Raw genomic sequence first — 25,222 nt, 5'->3', positions numbered from 1 at the left:
ACCACATGATCAGTATGATTGTGTGTAACGGAGTGTCCGGCTGACACCGATCACATGATCAGTATGACTGTGTAACGGAGTGTCCGGCTGACACTGACCACATGATCAGTATGACTGTGTGTAACGGAGTGTCCGGCTGACACTGACCACATGATCAGTATGACTGTGTAACGGAGTGTCCGGCTGACACTGACCACATGATCAGTATGACTGTGTGTAACGGAGTGTCCGGCTGACACTGACCACATGATCAGTATGACTGTGTGTAACGGAGTGTCCAGTTGTCACTCACCACATGATCAGTATGACTGTGTGTAACGGAGTGTCCGGCTGACACTGACCACATGATCAGTATGACTGTGTGTAACGGAGTGTCCGGCTGACACTGACCACATGATCAGTATGACTGTGTGGCGTTAAACAACATACATTACCGACACATGGAACAGGGTGCGAGACGAGTGGCTAACGACAGTCCGTCCAACATCAACAAAATGTTCCTGACACAAGCTTACATCTGGGCCAACACCAGACAGCTGTGTGATCAATGTTTCTCCACTTCAACGGGAATTCATTTACAGGCCTACAGTGACAGCTGTGTGATCAATGTTTCTCCACTTCAACGGGAATTCATTTACAGGCCTACAGTGACAGCTGTGTGATCAATGGTTTCTCCACTTCAACGGGAATTCATTACAGGCCTACAGTGACAGCTGTGTGATCAATGTTTCTCCACTTCAACGGGAATTCATTTACAGGCCTACAGTGACAGCTGTGTGATCAATGGTTTCTCCACTTCAACGGGAATTCATTTACAGGCCTACAGTGACAGCTGTGTGATCAATGGTTTCTCCACTTCAACGGGAATTCATTACAGGCCTACAGTGACAGCTGTGTGATCAATGTTTCTCCACTTCAACGGGAATTCATTTACAGGCCTACAGTGACAGCTGTGTGATCAATGTTTCTCCACTTCAACGGGAATTCATTACAGGCCTACAGTGACAGCTGTGTGATCAATGTTTCTCCACTTCAACGGGAATTCATTACAGGCCAACAGTGACAGCTGTGTGATCAATGTTTCTCCACTTCAACGGGAATTCATTTACGGCTTAGTCCTTTGTGAAGGGCAATGACAAACTAAGAGGCAAGATTCACATATCAAGTATCATTAAAAACATATTTCCAAAAAAGGAGAAAGAAGCAATATAAACAAAGAACATCAAAAACAAACACCCAGTAACCTGAATCTCACCATAGCAAGTCTCTTTATATCAGTTTGCGTTCTGATGTCATAAAAGAAATAAATTTCCTTTCCTTTATTCTTTTGAAATTTAATAAGGAAACGTTTGTGTTTATATCTTCAGACTGATAAGAAATTTCTCTTCCTCCCTGTGTGTGTGTGTGTGTGTGTGTGTGTGTGTGTGCTGCCTTGTTTTGTTTTCACTCTTGTTTTTATTCCCGATTTTGTATTTGCGTGCTGTGCTCTTTCCACGTGGCTGGTGTGGACACCTGGTCTGACACTGAACAACAGGTATTGTGTGCTGTGCTCTGTGCTCTTTCCACTTGGCTGGTGTGGACACCTGGTCTGACACGAACAACAGGTATTGTGTGCTGTGCTCTTTCCACTTGTCTGGTGTGGACACCTGGTCTGACACGAACAACAGGTATTGTATGCTGTGCTCTTTCCACTTGGCTGGTGTGGACACCTGGTCTGACACGAACAACAGGTATTGTGTGCTGTGCCCTTTCCACTTGTCTGGTGTGGACACCTGGTCTGACACTGAACAACAGGTATTGTGTGCTGTGCTCTTTCCACGTGACTGGTGTGGACACCTGGTCTGACACTGAACAACAGGTATTGTGTGCTGTGCTCTTTCCACGTGACTGGTGTGGACACCTGGTCTGACACGAACAACAGGTATTGTGTGCTGTGCTCTTTCCACGTGACTGGTGTGGACACCTGGTCTGACACTGAACAACAGGTATTGTGTGCTGTGCTCTGTGCTCTTTCCACTTGGCTGGTGTGGACACCTGGTCTGACACGAACAACAGGTATTGTGTGCTGTGCTCTTTCCACGTGACTGGTGTGGACACCTGGTCTGACACTGAACAACAGGTATTGTGTGCTGTGCTCTGTGCTCTTTCCACTTGTCTGGTGTGGACACCTGGTCTGACACTGAACAACAGGTATTGTATGCTGTGCTCTTTCCACGTGACTGGTGTGGACACCTGGTCTGACACTGAACAACAGGTATTGTATGCTGTGCTCTTTCCACTTGTCTGGTGTGGACACCTGGTCTGACACTGAACAACAGGTATTGTATGCTGTGCTCTTTCCACGTGACTGGTGTGGACACCTGGTCTGACACTGAACAACAGGTATTGTATGCTGTGCTCTTTCCACTTGTCTGGTGTGGACACCTGGTCTGACACGAACAACAGGTATTGTATGCTGTGCTCTGTGCTCTTTCCACTTGTCTGGTGTGGACACCTGGTCTGACACGAACAACAGGTATTGTATGCTGTGCTCTGTGCTCTTTCCACTTGTCTGGTGTGGACACCTGGTCTGACACGAACAACAGGTATTGTATGCTGTGCTCTGTGCTCTTTCCACTTGTCTGGTGTGGACACCTGGTCTGACACGAACAACAGGTATTGTATGCTGTGCTCTTTCCACTTGTCTGGTGTGGACACCTGGTCTGACACGAACAACAGGTATTGTGTGCTGTGCTCTGTGCTCTTTCCACTTGTCTGGTGTGGACACCTGGTCTGACACTGAACAACAGGTATTTGAAACTAATCAATTCATCTCTGTTTCTTGCAGATAAATCACTTTTTTGTGATCACTCAATCAGACTCAATCACATCTCTTTGTCTCCGTCTCTCTCTTTTTCCCTTCTTTCTCTCTTCATTCGTTCATTCAAACAATGTCTAATTATTTCCATCTCCAGTCACTCTCTTCCCCTCGAACAATCACTCATTCATTCAGTGTGTCAGTCACCCATTACACCAATTAACCAGACACCACCAGTTAATCACGCCGCTTCATTCAAATGTCGCACCTTCAAAAAAGTCACAGAACTGCTGCGCTGAATTGTCGTTCGCCCAATTGTCGCCCACTCTGTGAAAGAAGGGTAGAGACACATCACTGGCTTTCCTGATTTACCACAACACTGATCTAAAAATAGATGTCCGTCTAATTTTAGATCAGTGCTCCACAATGATTGTACACACAACGACATCATAACGACGTGAACGCATGAGTGGACACGCCAACACATAACTTCTTTGACAGCAAACTAATCAGCACAAACAACATCCCCACCACCGTAAGTTTGACATGAACAGTCAAAGATGAATATTCCGCGTAGGTCCTACAGACAGGGTTTAAATGACCACACACACAAAAACAGCCCCGATCAATAACAAACACGATAGTGCATATCAGAAGAAAAAAATCTGATATCCAAACTTCCATAAAAATTTAAATCACACAGATCGTTACTAAAACATGTCTACTTATCGGTTTTGCTGTCAAACCTTCACATATCTGTTCACTTACCCCTTTCCCCCAACGAATACTTCCGTGTACAACACCTTGATATGCAGCCTTTGTCTTTTTGGCGGGGATATTACTTTTTATTGACGCAAAATGTATTCATGATGCACTCATCAGTCACCTTCACGAACGTCGACGGGTCCAGTGTTCCAGGAGAAAATGGCGGTGAATGGTACAGAGGCAAGAACAAGGAGGAGGAGGGGGATGGGTGACTAGGGGGGGGGGGGAATACAAGAATTCCAGAGACAAAGAGATGTCTTTGATGCTGTCACAATGCAGCAGTTCCAACACGTCTTTGAGACTCGCAGAACACTTTAACCGCCGAGCTTTGACAGACACGAGCTGGCAAATGGAATCTAGCTGAAAAATGAGATCCATAGTTGACAGGCTTTATACCCCTCCCCACTACCCCGTCCCCGCCCACACTAATTTGTCTCAAGTCCGAAGCACATGCACAATGGAAAAATAAGTCATGAACACTGCAGTAACGCCATCATGTTCAATGACCAATAAATAAAGTTCAAACAGAACGAAATGACGTGTGGGAGTTCGTAGGACGTCAAGACTGCAACATTACATTATCTTATTACTATTTTATTATTGTATTTTTTGTTTTCTAAGTTGACTCGGTCCATGGATTGTGTCACAGTGAGAGCGTGGCCGAATGACACCAACATCACAGAACGCCGTGACGACACGAGTTGTCATTGTGTGTCCAACTGTCAACAGTTTTTGCTGTGCCAGCACGTGGTACTCGTGGCCGCCCTGAAGTGGGTCAGGGCAGTGGGTGTGACAGGAGTCACATGACGATGGCAGCGTGTGTTGGGACCTCACTGCTGGATCTGCTTTGACGTCTTTCGGGTAGAGGGGAGTATCTGACGACTGTGTGTGTGTGTGTGTGTGTGTGTGTGTGTGAGATAAATATGTCATATATATAACAGCGTCCAACAACGGCCACACTCACTGGTGACTCCCCCTCGCCCCCCTTTTTTTTTTGGGGGGGGGGGGGGGGGTGCACATGATCAGATGACGTAGTCAGCAAAGTTGAATGACAACGTTGTCCACGTAAGAGATAACATTTCTCCTGAAATCAACCACACACCGTTTTTCATGACGTTTATCCCCCTTTTTTTTTCCAGGATAACCTGTCTTCCTTTTTTTTTTACATGACTTTTTTTTTAATCTCTCTCTCTCTCTTTTCCAGTGGTCAAGAGGACGTTACTGCTTGAGCTCCGATGCCCACACATGCTGAGGCCATCCTGTGCGGCCCTTGGTTCGTTTCTCCGGTATGGGACTGCACGAGTTGTCGTCCGGGCTGTCTCCCTCCTGAAACACACACACACACACACACACACACACCACACCACACCACACACACACACACACATTCACAAGTTTCAGTTTCAAGGAGAAAATCAACGCAAGCGGACCACATCTGCTTAAAAAAAGAAAAAGAAAATAAAAATAAAAAAGGATCAGATGGCCGACATATCTATAAACCCAACACATTCACAAGATGATTGAAAAAAAAGTCCATGAGTCTTTTAACTGGAATGCCAAACATGGATGATGTGTTGCAGAAGGAGGATGAATGGTGTTATCAATGTCCGGTTGCACATACAAGTGATTATAGATATTTCAATTATCAATATTTCAATTATCCATTTTCGCATTTGAATGTTATGATCTAAGAGGTATGAAAGGGAGGAGGGAGTGCGGGAGGGGGAGGGGTTGGAAGATGAGTTGGGCTGGGGGGAGGGGTGTGTGGGGGGGGACAGGGTGGGGGGGGACAGGGTGTGAAGAATCGGACCATCAACACAAAGCACCGCATTTCCACCGGCACCAGAACGGAACCACTGGCACCAGAACGGAACCACTGGCACCAGAACGGAACCACTGGCACCAGAACGGAACCACCGGCACCAGAACGGAACCACTGGCACCAGAACGGAACCACCAGCACCAGAACGGAACCACCGGCACCAGAACGGAACCACTGGCACCAGAACGGAACCACCGGCACCAGAACGGAACCACTGGCACCAGAACGGAACCACTAGCACCAGAACGGAACCACCGGCACCAGAACGGAACCACCAGCACCAGAACGGAACGGAACCACTGGCACCAGAACGGAACCACCGGTACCAGAACGGAACGGAACCACCGGCACCAGAACGGAACGGAACCACCGACACCAGAACGGAACCACCAGCACCAGAACGGAACCACTGGCACCAGAACGGAACCAGCACAATACAAAACAAAGCCATTTAAATCCTCCAGGTAGTAACAAGGGTAATTGATAGGCAAGGTACTTTCTTTATTTTCTTTCTTTATCTTAAAAAAAACCCCAAACATTTCACATCCAGCCCTCGCTGTGAAGAATGACAAAAGCAAAGGCTACAGCCTGAAAACAATGACAGGGGTGGATCCACACACAATGAAATCACAAACATCACCACAATCAACCTCCTTACTTCTATTCCGATAGAGAGACACAGAGAGAGAGAGAGTGTGTGTGAGTGTGAGTGTGAGTGTGTGTGTGTCATACGAAGAGAGAGAGGTAGAGGGAGAGAGGGAGAGAGAACGTCAGAGAGAGAGAGACAGAGACAGACAAAGAGGGGTCTGACAGACATACCGACCGACCGACAGTCCGTGAGAGAGGTGTGAACAAACTGTGTTTGAGACCCCAAAACCCGACACCTGCACAGTGATAACAGCGGAACACGTGCAACTGTTTGTGTGCTGACCTGGCCTCGTTTCTACAACCTGTCCACTTCCATTTCTCCACACACACACACACCACACACACACAGCCACCCTCACGACAGGAGGAATCCGGGACAGTCACACGGGAGGCTGGCTGGCTGTGTCCAAGCAATGCCTCTGGTCAGCGTCACGTTCAACACCCGTCTCTACTCACCCCACCTTCCCACCCACCCCCCGCCCCCACTTTGTCCACGTGTCAGCCTGTGTGCGTCACAATGCCTCATGTCGTCAGACGGCCAGTGACGTTATCATCCCCCGTCATCGGATGCCCCTCCACCCTCCACACACACACACACACAAAACTCTTCACGTGGGGTGGAGGAAGGGGGGAGGTGTATAGTAGTGGTAGTGATGGTAGACAGGGTGAAGTGTTTACTCGGTGAACAAAATTGTCTCTTGATGTTACACAACGATTTCATTGGGGTGTGTGTGTGTGTGTGTGTGTGTGTGTGTGTTTTCTTCTTTTTTCATTTGTTGTTGTTTTTTGCTTTTTGGTTTTTTGGGGGGGGGGGGGGTTTGGTTGGTTGTTTGTTTTTTTGTTTTGTTTTTTGCTTCTACGTTTACAAACAAAATAAGAAATTTGTGGTGGTGATTTGCAAAAATCATTTATGGACAAAGTCGTCAAATTTCAGTTACTAAATAGCTGCGAAACTGACTGAGTTGTGAAAATTGTAATGAGAGTGTGGGTAATTTTTCATCAATGAGTTACGGCGGAATTCAAAACTGGTTTGGGGTGAGGAAAAGCGATGAATGATTTCAGTCTTGTTCGGAAACACAAATGGAGAAACAGACACACGGTGATCCTGTTTGTGGAACCATATCTTTAAAACCAAACCACAGAAGTTTCAGTCACACAGACTGAAAATAATAACATGCCGAACAGATATCTGCTAACCTTTGGATATTACCGCAGTGTTAACAAAAAGACCTATAACCTCTATCTAATCTCACTTGGGTAACAACTCTGTACTGAAGATCATAAAAGGACCTATAACCTCTACCTAATCTCAATTGGGTAACAGCTCTGTACTGAAGATCATATTCGTCAACGGCAGTTCCGGAGTTAAGAATGGCGCAGACTGAGTCGGAAGGCGTGTTCGTCAAGCGAGAATGGAAAACGATCAAACATTGGACAAAACATGGCACTGCGCGCACACTTGAAAGAGCCAGAAATGTTTCACGGCCCAGCAGGGAAGCCCATTGGGGTTGTACGCCGTGCTGACAAACACACAGATAAACTGAGGCACAAAGTAAGCCCTTGCTTCTACCTCATCCCCCTCCCACTGCCCACCACCACCCCTATACCCCCTTCCACACATGGCTCAGACATCTGCAAACTGACTTTTATTTTCTCCGAATCGGTATGGTGCTTTGGAACTTAGCTTTGAAGCACACACATATTGATTTATATATCGGTATGGTGCTTTGGAACTTAGCTTTGCAGCACACACATAATGATTTATATATCGGTATGGCGGTTTAAAACTTAGCTTTGCAGCACACACATAATTATTTATATATCGGTATTGTGCTTTGAAACTTAGCTTTGCAGCACACACATAATGATTTATATATCGGTATGGTGCTTTGGAACTTAGCTTTGCAGCACACACATAATTATTTATATATCGGTATGGTGCTTTGGTACTTAGCTTTGCAGCACACACATAATTATTTATATATCGGTATTGTGCTTTGGAACTTAGCTTTGCAGCACACACATAATGATTTATATATCGGTATGGTGCTTTGGAACTTAGCTTTGCAGCACACACATAATTATTTATATATCGGTATTGTACTTTGGAACTTAGCTTTGCAGCACACACATATTGATTTATATATCGGTATGGTGCTTTGGTACTTAGCTTTGCAGCACACACATAATGATTTATATATCGGTATTGCCAACGGAGAAAAGCTTGAAACCGTGAAGAATTTCAAATACCTTGGAGCAATAGTTTCAGATGAGGGGTCCAAGCCTGAAGTATTAGCCAGAATTGCAATGACAGCTGCAACACTAGCCAAGTTGAACACCATTTGGAAGGACAAGGCAGTCAAGCTCAGCTCAAAGATAAGACTCATGCGTTCCCTTATCTACTCAGTTCTCCTGTATGCTTGTGAAACATGGACCCTTACAGCAGAATTAGAGAAGAGGATTCAGGCCTCAGAAATGAGATGCTTCAGAAGACTGCTTGGCATCTCTTACAAAGACCACATAACCAATGAGGAAGTCAAAAACAGAATAAGGCAAGCCATTGGTCCCTATGAAGATCTTCTCACCACCATCAAGAGGCGCAAATTAAAATGGTTCGGCCACGTAACAAGAGGAGAGGGGCTTGCCAAGACAGTGCTCCAGGGAACAGTCAGAGGAGGAAGGAAGAGAGGAAGACAGAAGAAGAGATGGGAAGACAACATCACAGAATGGACAGGATTGAAGCTGAGCGAGGCGGTAAAATGTGCGAAAGACAGGGATGGATGGAGAGGACTGGTTGACAGGTCATCTGTAGCGCCATGGGGCAGCTGAGCTGAGCTGAGCTGATTGTGCTTTGAAACTGAGCTTTGCAGCACACACATAATGATTTATATATCGGTATTGTGCTTTGGAACTGAGCTTTGCAGCACACACATACTGATTTACACAGTCTGTTTCTGAATGTGGGGAAAATCCGAGGTCCTTCCAACTTTCTCCACTGTCCTCTTGACAGGCAACGTCGTGTCTTCGCCAGCTCAGATTGTCTGTACGTAGTATTTTGTCACTTGTTTCAGTTACAGAATTTTCTTTCGAAGACAATACTATTACACACCTGTCAGTATGAGGAAGGTGGCAGAATGGTTAATACAGAGTCCGCAAAGGTCTGGGTTCGAATCCCGCTCTCGCCCTTTCTCCCAAGTGTGACTGGAAAATCAAAGCAAGTATTCATTCGGATGAGACGACAAACCGAGGCCATGTGTGTGTGTGTGTGCGTGACAGTGTGTGTGTGTGTGTGTGTGTGTGTGTGTGTGTGTGTGTGTGTGTGTGTGTGTGTGTGTACCCCAACTACACGCCCTTCTTTGCTTCCGCTCGGTCTTCTCTCTCTCTCTTCCGTTCTTTGTTCGTTTGCATGTGAACAACCATCCGCTTCTGGCACTTTACTTTCCGAAACTTTTATTGCCTTCCCCCTCCCTCTCCTCCACCTCCCTCCCTCCCCCTTTCACCTTACCCCCCATCCCCACTACACCCCAAATACCCTTCCCCGCCCTCTTCCCAAGTTCCAACATGGCCGTAAATTAGAGAGGCTCAGCGGGAGGCTACTCTCAAGAAGCAGGCTTCCAGGAGAACTCTTCAGCGCCAGAGAACCGTGCGACCAAGATGTTAGCACGAACAAGAATTTGCTCGCTTCAAGTCGAATCTTCATCTCGGCTCACCCCCCCACCCCCTCCCCAACCCCCATAAAGTCTGCGTCATTCCGCTCTCTCTTCCCCACCCCCACCCGTCTCTCTCCCCCACCCCACCCGTCTCTCTCCCCCACCCCACCCGTCTCTCTCCCCCACCCCCACCCGTCTCTCTCCCCCACCCCACCCGTCTCCCTCCCCTCCTGCAGCTTTCCCCTAAGTGGTCGGTCTTGGGCTGGGTCGCAACAGGCTCGTCCACAAAACCAACGGCGCCGTTGCGCAAAGGGGTACAGGGTTTATTTCATTTTATTTTTTTTCCGGGGAGGGTTGTTGGGGTAGGGGTGCGGGGTGGGTTAACAGTCGCTATGTGACGCTGTGAAAGACGACCTAGACGACCACACTGACGTTCCGAAGAAGAGGGTGAAGTTTTACGCTGTAATTACTTCCCTTCCCTGCTGCGTGACAGAGTTGCCTCCCATGCTGGTTGCTTATTTTTACTTTTTTTTTCTTTTTTCTTTTCTTTTTTTTATAACCCTCCCCCCAGGAGGTTGTGTTGGTGGTTTGAAAGGAAAAGAAGTTTTGTTTCAAGGGGTAGAAAACATCGTTGTTGTCGTCGTAGATCAGGCTTGGCCTGCCCGTTCGTTCACATTGTTGACAGCTGGCGGAGAGTCGTTCTGAGGGAGTTGTGGTTCCTGGTGCAAATTGAGCTGTTCCCTGGTGATGATCATAGCTTGTTACTGGGCAATGATGTTGTTCCCTGGTGATGATCATGGCTTGTTACTGGGCAATGATGTTGTTCCCTGGTGATGATCATGGCTTGTTACTGGGCAATGATGTTGTTCCCTGGTGATGATCATAGCTTGTTACTGGGCAATGATGTTGTTCCCTGGTGATGATCATAGCTTGTTACTGGGCAATGATGTTGTTCCCTGGTGATGATCATAGCTTGTTACTGGGCAATGATGTTGTTCCCTGGTGATGATCATAGCTTGTTACTGGGCAATGATGTTGTTCTGTCGTGATGATCATGGCTTGTTACTGGGCAATGATGTTGTTCTGTCGTGATGATCATGGCTTGTTACTGGGCAATGATGTTGTTCTGTGGTGATGATCATGGCTTGTTACTGGGCAATGATGTTGTTCTATGGTGAACATTGTGACCTGTTTCCGGGCAATAATGTTGTTCTATGGTGAACATTATGACATGTTTCCGGGCAATGATGTTGTTCTGTGGTGAATATTATGGCCTGTTTCCGGGCAATGATGTTGTTCTATGGTGAACATTATGACCTGTTTCCGGGCAATGATCTGTCATGGCCCATAGGGCAGGCTGAGGCTGACTGAAATTCTGTTTGTCTGAATTGCTCCACATGTCGCGCGTGTTTTAGTGCGCTTACGCTTTTATATGTATATATATATATATATATATATATATATATATATATATATATATATATATATATATATATATATATATTAGTGCTCTCTCTGTCTCTGTCGCTCTGTCTCTCTGTCTGTCTGTCTCTCTCTCTTTCTCTGTCTGTGTCTCTTTCTCCCCGTGTTTCTCTCTTTTTCATTTTCTGTCAAAATCTTCAAGGCCTGTCAAGCGCGTTAGGCTTATGCGTGCATTCGGTATCCAATCCCTCTGTCTCTCCCCCCCCCCCCCCTCTCTCTCTCTCTCTCTCTCTCTCAGATCTTTTTTTAGCAGATGTGGTGTCGGGCATACCGATCAAAGTGCACGCCACCGCAAGCTGAGACGTCCAAATCGGTTTCTTGCTGTGTCTGTTTTCACCCCCCCTCCTCCCTCCCTGGTCATCCTTCATGCTGCCAGGCTTCCCTGCCCTGCAACCCCCACCACATCCCCATCCCCCACCACATCCCCAACCCTATGTCTACGCTCCCCCTCCCTCCATCCCCACACTCACCCCGCCCCCACCTTTGTGGAAGGTGAAATGGGGGAAAGATGTGATGAGAGCTGTCAGCCCTGCCCTGACCAATTTCTGATCGTCTTCACAGTTTACCTCACAGCGTATCTCCTCTAATTACACTGCCCCTCTGCAGTCCCCTGTCACTCTCAATCCAATTACTGTCTGCCTCCCCTCCCTCACCCCCCCCCTTCCCCCGCCCACTGCCTCTCTCTCTTCCTCCCCCTCCCCCAACCCCACTCTCTCTGTTTCTCACTCCCTGTCTCTGTCTTTCTCATTGTCTGTCTGTCTGTCTCTCTCTCTCCCGCTCTCTCTCTCCTCCTCCCCTCTCTCTCTATGTGTAAACGTCCCCACCTCTCTCTCTGTATACCCTCCCTCTATCTCCCTCTCTCTCTTTCTCTCTGTATACCCTCTCTCTCTCTTTCTCTCTGTCTACCCTCCCCTCTCTCTTTCTTTCTGTATACCCCCCTCTCTCGCTCTGTCTCTCTGTATACCTATCACTCTCTCTCTCTCTCTGTCTACCCTCTCTCTGTCTCTCTGTATGCCCCCCTCTCTTTCTCTCTGTACATCCCCCTCTCTTTCTCTTCTCCTGTATAACCCCTCTCTCTCTTTCTCTCTGTATACCCCCCTCTCTCTCTTCTCTCTGTATACACCCTCTCTCTCTTTCTCTCTGTATACCCCCCTCTCCCTCTCTCTCTGTATATCCCCTCTCTCTCTTTCTCTCTGTATACCCCCCCCACCCTCTCTCTCTGTGTATACCCCCTCTCTCTCCCTCTTTCTCTCTGTATACCCTCACACACACACACACACACACACACACACACACACACACACACACACACACACACACACAGGCGCGCGCGCACGCAATCACGCACAGCAAGTGAGTACATATAGGAAGTGGGAAAAGGCAATCCGGGAATAGGCCAAACGGGAATGCTCAAAACGGGAATGGGCGATTCGGGAATTGGTAAATCGGGAATGGGCGATTCGGGAATTGGTAAATCGAGAATGGGCGATTCGAGAATAGGTAAATCGGGAATGGGCGATTCGGGAATTGGTAAATCGGGAATGGGCGATTCGGGAATTGGTAAATCGGGAATGGGCGATTCGGGAATAGGTAAATCAAGAATGGGCGATTCGGGAATAGGTAAATCGGGAATGGGCGATTCGGGAATAGGTAAATCGGGAATGGGCGATTCGGGAATTGGTAAATCGGGAATGGGCGATTCGGGAATTGGAGGATCGGGATGACACCAGTATGGGTATTATACAGGTGTGTGGAGGATCGGGATGACACCAGTATGGGTATTATACAGGTGTGTGGAGGATCGGGATGACACCAGTATGGGTATTATACAGGTGTGTGGAGGATCGGGATGACACCAGTATGGGTATTATATAGGTGTGTGGAGGATCGGGATGACACCAGTATGGGTATTATATAGGTGTGTGGAGGATCGGGATGACACCAGTATGGGTATTATATAGGTGTGTGGAGGATCGGGATGACACCAGTATGGGTATTATATAGGTATAGGTGTAGGCCCTTTGATCACGTTGCGACATCCATGGACGTCCCACTACACCCCCCTGCCCCATCCCCCCCACACACACACCCAGCTCATACCCACCACACACACACAGTCACTTGGGTCAGTCTCCACGCCCCGAGTTCCGGTATAGTAGGTTCCGGTCGGCCGAGCGCTGACATGCGCACTGGAAGGGGCCTAGTACAGCTCGAGAACTACAACGCACGTGCGGGCCGAGGGGAGATAACGCCTGTGGAAATAAACGAAGCTTGCGGCACCAAGGCAGTGGCGTTAGTAACCCGTGAATAGCGGTGGCCGGCTCTTCTTTTCCCTCCTGATTGCTGTTTCCTGTTCCAATTAGTCCACTGTACACGGGGGGGGGGGGGGGGGGGGGGGGGGGGCGAGAAAGAGAGAGAGAGAGAGACAGAGACAGAGAGAGAGACAGACAGACAGTTACAGAGAGCAGAGAAGAGAGAGAGTGAGACGAGGAGAGAGAGAGAGAGGAGAGAGTGAGACGAGGAGAGCACAGAGAGAGGAGAGAGAGAGAGAGTGCCAGGGTTGGGGGAGGTGGGAAGGGATGGGAGGAAGGTGGAGACGGGGGGAAGGGAGGGATGGAGGGGTGGCGGGGGATGAGGAGAGTGGGGATGGGGGTGGGGTGCGGGGGGTCGGACACCTGTACACAAGAAGACCACCCTCACATCACGTCCTTCCTTTCTCAATGACCATGACTCTTGACCCCTGACAACCCGCCTCTAAACAACTCGGGACCTCAACGATAGACAACACTGCACTGCTCTCTCCCACACCATACTCACTGCTGGGCTGTCTTCGTCAACAAGGAGGAGGAGGTGGAGGAGGAGGGAGGAGGAGGTGGTGGAGGAGGAGAGAGGAGAAGGAGGAGGAGGAGGTGGAGGAAGAAGAAGAAGGAAGAGGAGGAGGAGGGAGAGGAAGAGGAGGAGAAAGAGGAAGAAGTAAAAGAAGAAGAGGAGGAGGAGGAGACTGATTGATTGAACTGATTGAATCTTTAATTCTGCCCATTACTGATTGATTGAACTGATTGAATCTTTAATTCTGCCCATTTAACGACACAAAACATAAACATATAGAACGACACAAAACACAGAAATAAAGAAATAAAATGAAATAAAATAAAATATTAAGAACGAGGAATAAGAATAGTAAATGGAATAGTCTATTAAAAGTAACAAAGCAATGGAAAGAACAATTGATACATTATCATGTACGTACACACACACACGTACACACACACACACACACACACACAGCAAACAAAGACATACGTACACATTCACGCCCACACACTCAAACACACACAAACACACACACACGCACTTACTGTTCATTTGCTAGTACGATCACACATACATTCAATTTTTCATTCATCATGGCATGGCAGCTAGTGGACTGAGTACAATCAAGCATTTGCAAAAGACCGCGAGTAGGTTAATCAAAAGTATCGAATAGAAATATTCTTATGTTAGTTTTAAAGAGAGATATGGCTGAAATTTGAAGAAGAAGAAGCAGGAAGAGGAGGAGGAGGAGGAGAAGGAGGAGGAACAAGAAGCAGAGAAAGAGGAAACAGAAATGATGATGATGATGATGATGATGATGATGATGATGATGAAAGACTGGATTGAAACAACAATCTCTCTCTCTCTCTCTCTCTCTCTCTCTCTCTCTCTCTCTCTCTCTCTCTCTCTCTCTCTCTCTCTCTCTCTCTCTCTCTCTCTCAAGTCAGAGACGTGTCAGACATGTGGTAGGTCTATAGCTTAAAACGTCCATCGTGGCAGTGAATTCCTGTCTTGAGCTCCTGACAGGAAGGCGGGGCCCAACCCTCTTTAGTCCTACCGACCTCCAACCCTCTTTAGTCCTACCGACCTCCAACCCTCTTTAGTCCTACCGACCTCCTGACAGGAAGGCGGGGCCCAACCCTCTTTAGTCCTACCGACCTCCAACCCTCTTTAGTCCTACCGACCTCCTGACAGGAAGGCGGGGCCCAACCGTCTTTAGTCCTACCGACCTCCTGACAGGAAGGCGGGGCCCAACCCTCTTTAGTCCTACCGACCTCCTGACAGGAAGGCGGGGCCCAACCCTCTTTAGTCCTACCGAGCTACTGACAGGAAGGCGGGGCCCAACCCTCTTTAGTCCTACCGAGCTACTGACAGGAAGGCGGGGCCCAACCCTCTCCTTTCGCCCTACCGAAGTCAGATCGTCATTCAGGAAAATCGGAGTAGAGTGCATTCCCCGAGAACACAACACCATGCCGAAAGCCTGGAACCCTGACCACTGGTGAACACTGGATCACGTCCCCAGGCCTGACTGCTTCAGTCAAGCAGCGTCCCCGTTACTATGGCTACTGGTAATGACAACAATAACAACAACAACGATAACAACAACGATGATAATAATAATAATAACAACAACACAGCACGTGGTTCGGTGATCAATGTCAATGGGAACAGGTTAACAAATGATAACTCTGTTTCTGCACATACGTGAGACACGAAATGAGAGAAAGGAAGTGAGGGAGAGAGGGCGGAGAGAGGATGGGGAAGAGAGAGGGGGGGAGGATGAGAAGGGGAAGAGAGATAGATAGAGAGAAATAGGGAGGAAGAGAGAGCGGGGAGAGAGGGAGGGGAAGAGAGAGGGAGGAAGAGAGAGAGGGAAGAGAGAGAGGGGGGGAAGAGACAGAGGGGGAGAGAGGGCGGAGAAGAGAGAGAGGGGGGAGGATGAGAGAAGGGGCAGAGAGAGAGAGACAGAGAGAGAAAAAGGGAGGAAGAGAGAGGGGGGAGAGAGGGAGGGGGGACGAGACAGGGGGAGAGAGGGGGGAATGTAGGGAGAGGAGAGACAGAGGGAGGGGGAACAGACACACAGACAGAGGGAGGGGGAACAGACAGAGGGAGGGGGAACAGACACACAGACAGAGGGAGGGGGAACAGACACACAGACAGAGGGAGGGGGAACAGACACACAGACAGAGGGAGGGGGAACAGACAGAGGGAGGGGGAACAGACACACAGACAGAGGGAGGGGGAACAGACACACAGACAGAGGGAGGGGGAACAGACACACAGAGGGAGGGGGAACAGACACACAGACAGAGGGAGGGGGAACAGACACACAGACAGAGGGAGGGGGAACAGACACACAGACAGAGGGAGAGGGAACAGACACACAGAGGGAGGGGGAACAGACACACAGACAGAGGGGGGAACAGACACACAGACAGAGGGGGGAACAGACACACAGACAGAGGGAGGGGGAACAGACAGAGGGAGGGGGAACAGACTCAGAGACAGAGGGGGGGAACAGACACACAGAGACAGAGGGAGGGGGAACAGACACACAGACAGAGGGAGGGGGAACAGACTCAGAGACAGAGGGGGGGGAACAGACACACAGAGACAGAGGGAGGGGGAACAGACACACAGACAGAGGGGGGAACAGACACACAGACAGAGGGAGGGGGAACAGACTCAGAGACTGACAGACAGTCATACCCAAAACTAGAGAAAGAGAGAAAATTGGTGGTGGTAAAAAATTTTTTAAATCATATCATCCGAGTACATTTGATAGTTTCTAATCCCTTACCCCTACATTATATTTCCTGCCACTACACCACCCCCACCCTGACCAACATGCTGCCTGCAATGAAAGATCAGCCAAATAATGCCTGACACGACGATCCTTTCAAGAAGATGTGGGTGGAGTACAAGAGTGGGGGTGGGCTGCGGTTGGGGAGCGAGGGTGAGAGAATGTATGAAGGAGTGAGAGGAGAAGGAAGGAGGAGGAGAGGGATAAATGAAAGCAAAATGAAATGAAGCTTCGAAGCTGGAGACAAGACTCCCACCCCTCCCCATCCCACTAACCCACCCCCTCCCCTATTATTTTACCAACTCCATAACACCCTCCACCTGCCTGTCCCCTCCCCTCACCCCTTCCCCTCCTCCATCCCCCCTCCCCCACCCCCCGCCACTAAACATTCCAGAGCCGTCAAGCGCGAGAGGGAGACGGGAGTTTGTAAACTGAACGTCTCTTTTCTTCTTCCCCGCTCCGTTCCCACACACAGTAGCGCTCAAGTCAGATTTTTCCACCCGCCCTGTGTGTCTGTCTGTGTCTCTGTCTCTCTGCCACTATCTCTTTCTCCTCTGTCTCTGTCTGAATGTCTGTCTCTTCATGTTTTGTCTCTCTGCCACTATCTCTTTCTCCTCTGTCTCTGTCTGAATGTCTGTCTCTTCATGTTTTGTCTCTCTGCCACTATCTCTTTCTCCTCTGTCTCTGTCTGAATGTCTGTCTCTTCATGTTTTGTCTCTCTGCCACTATCTCTTTCTCCTCTGTCTCTGTCTGAATGTCTGTCTCTTCATGCTTTGTCTCTCTGTCACTATCTCTTTCTCCTCTGTCTCTGTCTGAATGTCTGTCTCTTCATGCTTTGTCTCTCTGCCACTATCTCTTTCTCCTCTGTCTCTGTCTGAATGTCTGTCTCTTCATGCTTTGTCTCTCTGCCACTATCTCTTTCTCCTCTGTCTCTGTCTGACTGTCTGTCTCTTCATGTTTTGTCTCTCTGCCACTATCTCTTTCTCCTCTGTCTCTGTCTGAATGTCTGTCTCTTCATGTTTTGTCTCTCTGCCACTATCTCTTTCTCCTCTGTCTCTGTCTGAATGTCTGTCTCTTCATGCTTTGTCTCTCTGTCACTATCTCTTTCTCCTCTGTCTCTGTCTGAATGTCTGTCTCTTCATGCTTTGTCTCTCTGCCACTATCTCTTTCTCCTCTGTCTCTGTCTGACTGTCTGTCTCTTCATGCTTTGTCTCTCTGCCACTATCTCTTTCTCCTCTATCTCTGTCTGACTGTCTGTCTCTTCATGCTTTGTCTCTCTGCCACTATCTCTTTCTCCTCTATCTCTGTCTGACTGTCTGTCTCTTCATGTTTTGTCTCTCTGCCACTATCTCTTTCTCCTCTATCTCTGTCTGACTGTCTGTCTCTTCATGCTTTGTCTCTCTGCCACTATCTCTTTCTCCTCTATCTCTGTCTGACTGTCTGTCTCTTCATGCTTTGTCTCTCTGCCACTATCTCTTTCTCCTCTGTCTCTGTCTGACTGTCTGTCTCTTCATGCTTTGTCTCTCTGCCACTATCTCTTTCTCCTCTATCTCTGTCTGAATGTCTGTCTCTTCATGCTTTCTGTTCGGCGTGCTGTCTGTCTCTTTCAGTTCTTTCATGAACTGCCACCATTGTACCAACATTTGATTGATCAAACACTTTCCCAACGTTCTTCATTTCTTTGGCCAATTTCCCTCGAAGTTTTCTTCCAGTTTTGCTGAATGCCTTGTTGTTGTTGTTGTTGTTGTTGTTGTTGCTGCTGCTGCTCATGCTGCTTCAGCTGCTGCTGCTGTTTTGTTAGAAGTGTTAAATACCAAATCAATGCCTAGAAAACCATCATCATGTTTTGTTTTTTTCGTCCAAATCGTTGTTGTTACTGCCAGCCGTCCTTGTGGTCTTCGACAGTTGTACTGATCAGTGCACACAATATGACAACAAAATGTCCAGCGAGTGCTGTGACGATAAATACAGCTCGCGATAATAGTTACCATCCTTTCTTTCGTAGTCAGAGAATCTCTCTCTCTCTCTCTCTCTCTGTCTCTCTCTCTGTCTGTCTCTCTGTCTCTGTCTCTGTCTGTCTCTCTGTCTCTGTCTCTGTCTCTGTGTCTCCCTCTCTCTCTCTCTCTCTCTCTTGTAATGAATATGATGGTTTAACATAATGTGTTTTTTCTTTGGTTACTTGTTATTTTACTTTCAATTCATTTCTTTACCTTTCTTTCTTTTTTTCCCTGAAAAAAAGTTTCCCTTTTGAGAAAGCTGGATGAAAAACAACACTGTTTGCTTATTCTATTACCCCCTTAAATAAAAAAAAATCATTCTTGCACATGTGTCAAATATTCCACTGTATCTGTGATTGTATATGATTTTAGACTTATGTTTTACCTTTTTATTTACCCCCTCCCCTTCTCCCCAATATTTCTTGTGACCCCGGTACACTTGGTAAAAAAGACATTCCTTTATATTCTATTCAGTCATTCAGTCATACATTCTCTCTCTCTCTCCCTTTCTCTCTCTCTCTTTTCCTCTGTGTGAGAGAGAGAGAGAGAGAGAGAGAGGGAGAATGAGAGAGAGAGAGTGAGTGTGTGTGTGTGTGTGTGTGTGTGTGTGTGTTTGTGTGTGTGTGTGCGTGTGTGTGAAACCCTCCCCTATTTATCACACAGCCTTCTCAAAAAACAAACAAAAAAACAACAGCAAAAAACCATAATCGGTATACTCTTCCTTCAGCACCATAACAACGCCCCTCCCCCCTCCCCCCCCTCCCCCCACCTCCCCGCCCCCATCTTTTATCTTATCCCTCCACGGCTGTAACAGTGAACAGGTCTGAGAAGACCCCAACTCGGCGGAAATGTTTGGGCCTTGAGTTCCTCCCCTTGTTTGTAGTCAGTCTCTTCTTTTTGACACCTCATTTCACCTTTCTGACATCGGAAGCGGAAACGGGGGATGGGGGAGATCACTGTTGCTGCGCGGCGTTCAACTCGGATTACAATGTGAAAGGTGGTCTTCCGTTCTTTGTGTCCGTTGTGTGTGCCAAGGTGGCTTCATCCCCTGCCAGCAGTATCATGCTTTCGGAGGAAGCGCCGGAAAACGGAGCGGGAGTTTTAATTTGGACCCACAATCAAAACCACGTGGCCGTCACTCAGTTGGTGATAAAGTGTGAAGCTAGTCTGACAGGAAGGGGGGATAACTGGACGGTCTTGCCAGCCACACTCAGCGCCACTGTCAGCGAATTTGGAGGGGGGGGGGGGGGGGCGGGGGGGTTAGAGAGGGGAGAGGGGGGGGGCACAAGTCTGGCAGGAGAGATGACGAGGGTGAAACTGGAGCAATGTAAGATCTGGCCCTGCTCTTCCCGGCTAGTGACAGACAGGAGGGAGAGACAGAGACAGAGAGACAGACAGACAGAGACAGAGAGAGACACAGAGAGAGACACAGACAGACACAGACAGAGACAGACAGGCAGAGACAGAGACAGAGAGACAGACAGACAGAGACAGAGAGAGACACAGAGAGAGACACAGACAGACACAGACAGAGACAGACAGGCAGAGACAGAGGGAGAGAGACAGAGACAGACAGGAGAGACAGAGACAGACACACAAAGAGAGAGAGACACAAAGAGAGAGAGAGGGAAACAGAGAGACAGGAGAGAGAGAGAGAAAAGGGAGAGAGGTGGTTTGGTGTGTGTGTGGAGGAGGAAAGGGGTGTGTGGAGGAGATGGGTAGGGTGGGGAGGTAGAAGAGAGGAGAGAGAAATAAGGGGGTGGTGAGGGGGGGGGGTGGGGGTAGAAGAGAGGGGAGAGAAATAAGGGGGGGGGGGGTAGAAGAGAGGAGAGAGAAATAAGGGGGTGGTGAGGGGGGGGGGTGGGGGTAGAAGAGAGGGGAGAGAAATAAGGGGGGGGGGTAGAAGAGAGGAGAGAGAAATAAGGGGGGGTGGGTGGGGGGGAGGCAGAATGGAGGAGAGAGAAATAAGGGGGTGGGGGTGGGGGAGGCAGAATGGAGGAGAGAGAAATAAGGGGGTGGTGGGGGGGGGGGGTAGAAGAGAGGAGAGAGAAATAAGGGGGGGGGGGGTAGAATGGAGGAGAGAGAAATAAGGGGGTGGGGGGGGGGGTAGAAGAGAGGGGAGAGAAATAAGGGGGTGGGGCGGGGGGGGGGGGTAGAAGAGAGGGGAGAGAAATAAGGGGGGGGGGGTAGAAGAGAGGGAGAGAAATAAGGGGTGGGGGGGTAGAAGAGAGGAGAGAGAAATAAGGGGGTGGGGGGTAGAAGAGAGGGGAGAGAAATAAGGGGGTGGGGGTAGAAGAGAGGGGAGAGAAATAAGGGGGTGGGGGTAGAAGAGAGGAGAGAGAAATAAGGGGGTGGGGGTAGAAGAGAGGAGAGAGAAATAAGGGGGTGGTGGTAGAAGAGAGGAGAGAGAAATAAGGGGGTGGGGGTAGAAGAGAGGAGAGAGAAATAAGGGGGTGGGGGGTAGAAGAGAGGAGAGAGAAATAAGGGGGTGGGGGTTAGAAGAGAGGAGAGAGAAATAAGGGGGTGGGGGTAGAAGAGAGGAGAGAGAAATAAGGGGGTGGGGGTAGAAGAGAGGAGAGAGAAATAAGGGGGTGGTGGTAGAAGAGAGGAGAGAGAAATAAGGGGGGTGGTGGGGTGAGGGGGGGGGGGGTAGAAGAGAGGAGAGAGAAATAAGGGGGTGGGGGGGTAGAAGAGAGGGGAGAGAAATAAGGGGGTGGGGGGGTAGAAGAGAGGAGAGTGAAATAAGGGGGTGGGGGTAGAAGAGAGGGGAGAGAAATAAGGGGGTGGTGGGGTGGGGTAGAAGAGAGGGGAGAGAAATAAGGGGGGGGGGGTAGAAGAGAGGAGAGTGAAATAAGGGGGTGGGGGGGTAGAAGAGAGGGGAGAGAAATAAGGGGGGGTGGGGGTGGGTAGAAGAGAGGAGAGAGAAATAAGGGGGGGGGGGGAGAGAGGGGAGAGAAATTAGGGGGTGGTTGTTGGGGGCGGGGGTTGGGGGGGGGGGGGGGGAACCGGGAGTGAAAGAGCAAAGAGCGTGGAAAGAGAGAGCGAGATGAAGGGACATCTGTCTCCACCACATACATGGACATCACACTGGGGTCCACTCTGATCGACCTGTTCAGCTCGGTGCTTCCACCCACACCTTCTCCTTATCATGAGGGTGTATAGCACAGTACACACACACACACACACACACACACACACACACACACACACACACACACACACACACACAGAACAGAGAGAGAGAGGGGAGGTGGTGTGGTGTGGGTGCTGGCATACAGACAGAGACAGAGAAAAGAGATTGCGAGACTGTCAGGAAGACAGAGGGCAAAGAGTGACATTGACTGAGAGAGAGAGAGGGGGGGGGGGCGGGGGGGGGGGGGGTGAGGGGAGATAACGAAAACACATTCAGACACCCGGTAAGACAGACAGACAGAGGGACAGACAGGTTGACATACAGACAAGCAAGCAGACAGAAAGGCATAGAGACAGACAGACAGACAGACATTCAGGCAGACAGACTGACAGACATTGAGACAATCATTCAATAGACAGGCAGACATATAAACATATATTCAGGCAGACAGGCAGACATTGAGACGGATGTTGAGACAGGCAGACAGACAGACAGACTGATAGACAGGCAGACTGACAAACATAGTGACGGGCGTTGAGACAGACATTCAGACAGACAGACAGACATTCAGACATTCAGACAGACATTCAGACAGACAGACAGACAGGCGGAAAGACAGACAGAACGACAGACGGACATTCAGGCACATATCCAGTCAGACAGGCAGGCAAATACACAGACATCGAGACAGATATTCAGACAGCCATAGGAACAGACAGACAGACAGACTGGCCGTGATGGCGGCAGGCCCCCACACCAAAGTGGAAGTGAAAGGCGGACCCCAGAGGGCCGGGAGACAGTCACCTGATCTGTGGCAGCCAGTGAGAGTCAGCGCCCACTTGACCCGGGGGATTGCCTTCAAGTGCCGCAATCACACGCCCCCCTCTCTCCCTCCCCCTCTCTGTCTGTCTGTCTGTCTGTCTGTTGGACGGTCTCCGCCTCTCCCCAAACGTGTGTGTGTGTGTGTGTGTGTGTGTGTGTGTGTGTGTGTGTGTGTGTGCGTGTGTGTGTGTGTGTGTGTGTGTGACTGTCTCCGCCTCTCCCCAACTCTCTCTCTCTCTCTCTCTCTGTCTCCGCCTCTCCCCAACTCTGTGTGTGTGTGTGTGTGTGTGTGTGTGTGTGTGTGTGTGTGTGTGCGTGTGCGTGCGTGCGTGCATGTGTGTGTATGTATGCGTGTCTGCGTCTGTGTGTGTGTGTGTGTGTGTGTGTGTGTGTCCGTGTGTGTGCGTGTGCGTGTGTGCGTGTGTGTGTGTATGTGTGCGTGTGCGCGTGCGCGTGTGTGTGTGTGTGTTGCATGTGAATGATAAGATAAAGAAAGAAGCGTGTAGATATACTGATCAGGGACAGACTGGAGGAAGCTTTGCTCAAAGCCAGGCCCTGTAGCAGCACAGCACCGTGACAGAGGCACTGGCAGGCTTGTCGTGTGGCCTTCTAACCCTGCACTGCCCCGACTGCGCTGCCCCGACTGTGCTGCCCCGACTGTGCTGCCTGCCCCGACTGTGCTGCCCCTGCCCCGACTGTGCTGCCTGCCCCGTGCTGCCCCCACTGTGCTGCCCCGACTGTGCTGCCTGCCCCGTGCTGCCCCCACTGTGCTGCCCGGATTGTGCTGCCCCGACTGTGCTGCCTGCCCCGTGCTGCCCCCACTGTGCTGCCCCGACTGCGCTGCCCGGATTGTGCTGCCCCGACTGTGCTGCCTGCCCCGACTGTGCTGCCCCTGCCCCGACTGTGCTGCCCCTGCCCCGACTGTGCTGCCCCGACTGTGCTGCCCCTGCCCCGACTGTGCTGCCCCGACTGTGCTGCCTGCCCCGACTGTGCTGCCCCTGCCCCGACTGTGCTGCCCCGACTGTGCTGCCCCTGCCCCGACTGTGCTGCCCCTGCCCCGACTGTGCTGCCTGCCCCGACTGTGCTGCCCCTGCCCCGACTGTGCTGCCCCTGCCCCGACTGTGCTGCCTGCCCCGACTGTGCTGCCCCGACTGTGCTGCCCCGACTGTGCTGCCCCTGCCCCGACTGTGCTGCCCCTGCCCCGACTGTGCTGCCTGCCCCGACTGTGCTGCCCGGATTGTGCTGCCCCGACTGTGCTGCCCCTGCCCCGACTGTGCTGCCCCTGCCCCCGACTGTGCTGCCTGCCCCGACTGTGCTGCCCCTGCCCCGACTGTGCTGCCCCGACTGTGCTGCCCCTGCCCCGACTGTAGCTGCCCCGACCCGCCCCCTGCCCCGACTGTGCTGCCTCCCTGCCCCCGACTGTGCTGCCCCTGCCCGACTGTGCTGCCCGACTGTGCTGCCCCTGCCCCGACTGTGCTGCCCTGCCCCGACTGTGCTGCCTGCCCCGACTGTGCTGCCTGCCCCGACTGTGCTGCCCTGCCCCGACTGTGCTGCCTGCCCCGCCTGTGCTGCCCCGACTGGTGCTGCCCCTGCCCGACTGTGCTGCCCTGCCCCGACTGTGCTGCCCCCTGCCCCGACTGTGCTGCCTGCCCCGAGTGTGCTGCCCATGACCCCGACTGTGCTGCCCCGACTGTGCTGCCCCTGCCCCGACTGTGCTGCCCCTGCCCCGACCTGTGCTGCCTGCCCCGACTGTGCCTGCCCGGATGTGCTGCCCCGACTGTGCTGCCTGCCCCGACTGTGCTGCCCCCTGCCCCGACTGTGGCTGCCTGCCCCGACCTGTGCCTGCCTGCCCCGACTGTGCTGCCCCTGCCCCGGACTGTGCTGCCTGCCCCGACTGTGCTGCCCCTGCCCCGACTGTGCTGCCCTGCCCCGACTGTGCTGCCTGCCCCGACTGTGCTGCCCCTGCCCCGACTGTGCTGCCTGCCCCGACTGTGCTGCCCCGACTGTGCTGCCCCTGCCCGCCTGTGCTGCCCTGCCCCGACTGTGCTGCCCCTGCCCCGACTGTGCTGCCTGCCCCGACTGTGCTGCCCCTGCCCCGACTGTGCTGCCTGCCCCGACTGTGCTGCACCGACTGTGCTGTCCCGAGCTTGTGTGGGGGGCGGTATGATGTCACAAGTAAGTGTGAGTAACACTGGACACACACACACACACACACACACACACACACACACACACACACAACACCCCAAACGAGAAGAAGGGGGGAGGGGGGGGGGGGGGGAGCGCAAAAAATAAGGTGGTAAAAAAAGGGGGCCCCCCCACCTTTCTTCCATCACACCCCCACGCTGAACACAACAACAAATAATTCTGAATAAACAAGCCGTTCTAAGAAAAATTTAAAAAAAAACAACAAGAAAGTTAAACGATTTGAGCGTCTTCAAAAAACAACAGCAACAACAAAAGGCAGAAAAAGAAGGAAAAAGGCCCGA

The 25,222-nt window shown here is 50.5% G+C and overlaps 1 protein-coding gene across 1 annotated transcript in view; it reads right to left on the bottom strand.

The window, feature by feature from the left end:
- Positions 1–2,782: 2,782 nt before the first annotated feature.
- LOC143283639 (heart- and neural crest derivatives-expressed protein 2-like) overlaps positions 2,783–25,222 on the bottom strand; it is an 81,043-nt gene continuing 58,603 nt past the window's right edge. The window contains exon 3 of the mRNA XM_076589825.1: positions 2,783–4,888. Coding sequence (XP_076445940.1) covers positions 4,781–4,888 — 108 coding nt within the window. The 3' untranslated portion in view covers positions 2,783–4,780. The remainder of the gene's footprint in view (positions 4,889–25,222) is intronic.

The sequence above is a fragment of the Babylonia areolata genome, chromosome 7 (assembly GCF_041734735.1).
Source record: "Babylonia areolata isolate BAREFJ2019XMU chromosome 7, ASM4173473v1, whole genome shotgun sequence".
NCBI classification, from domain to species: Eukaryota; Metazoa; Mollusca; class Gastropoda; order Neogastropoda; family Buccinidae; genus Babylonia; species Babylonia areolata.
This window is presented reverse-complemented; position numbering and strand designations above follow the sequence as displayed.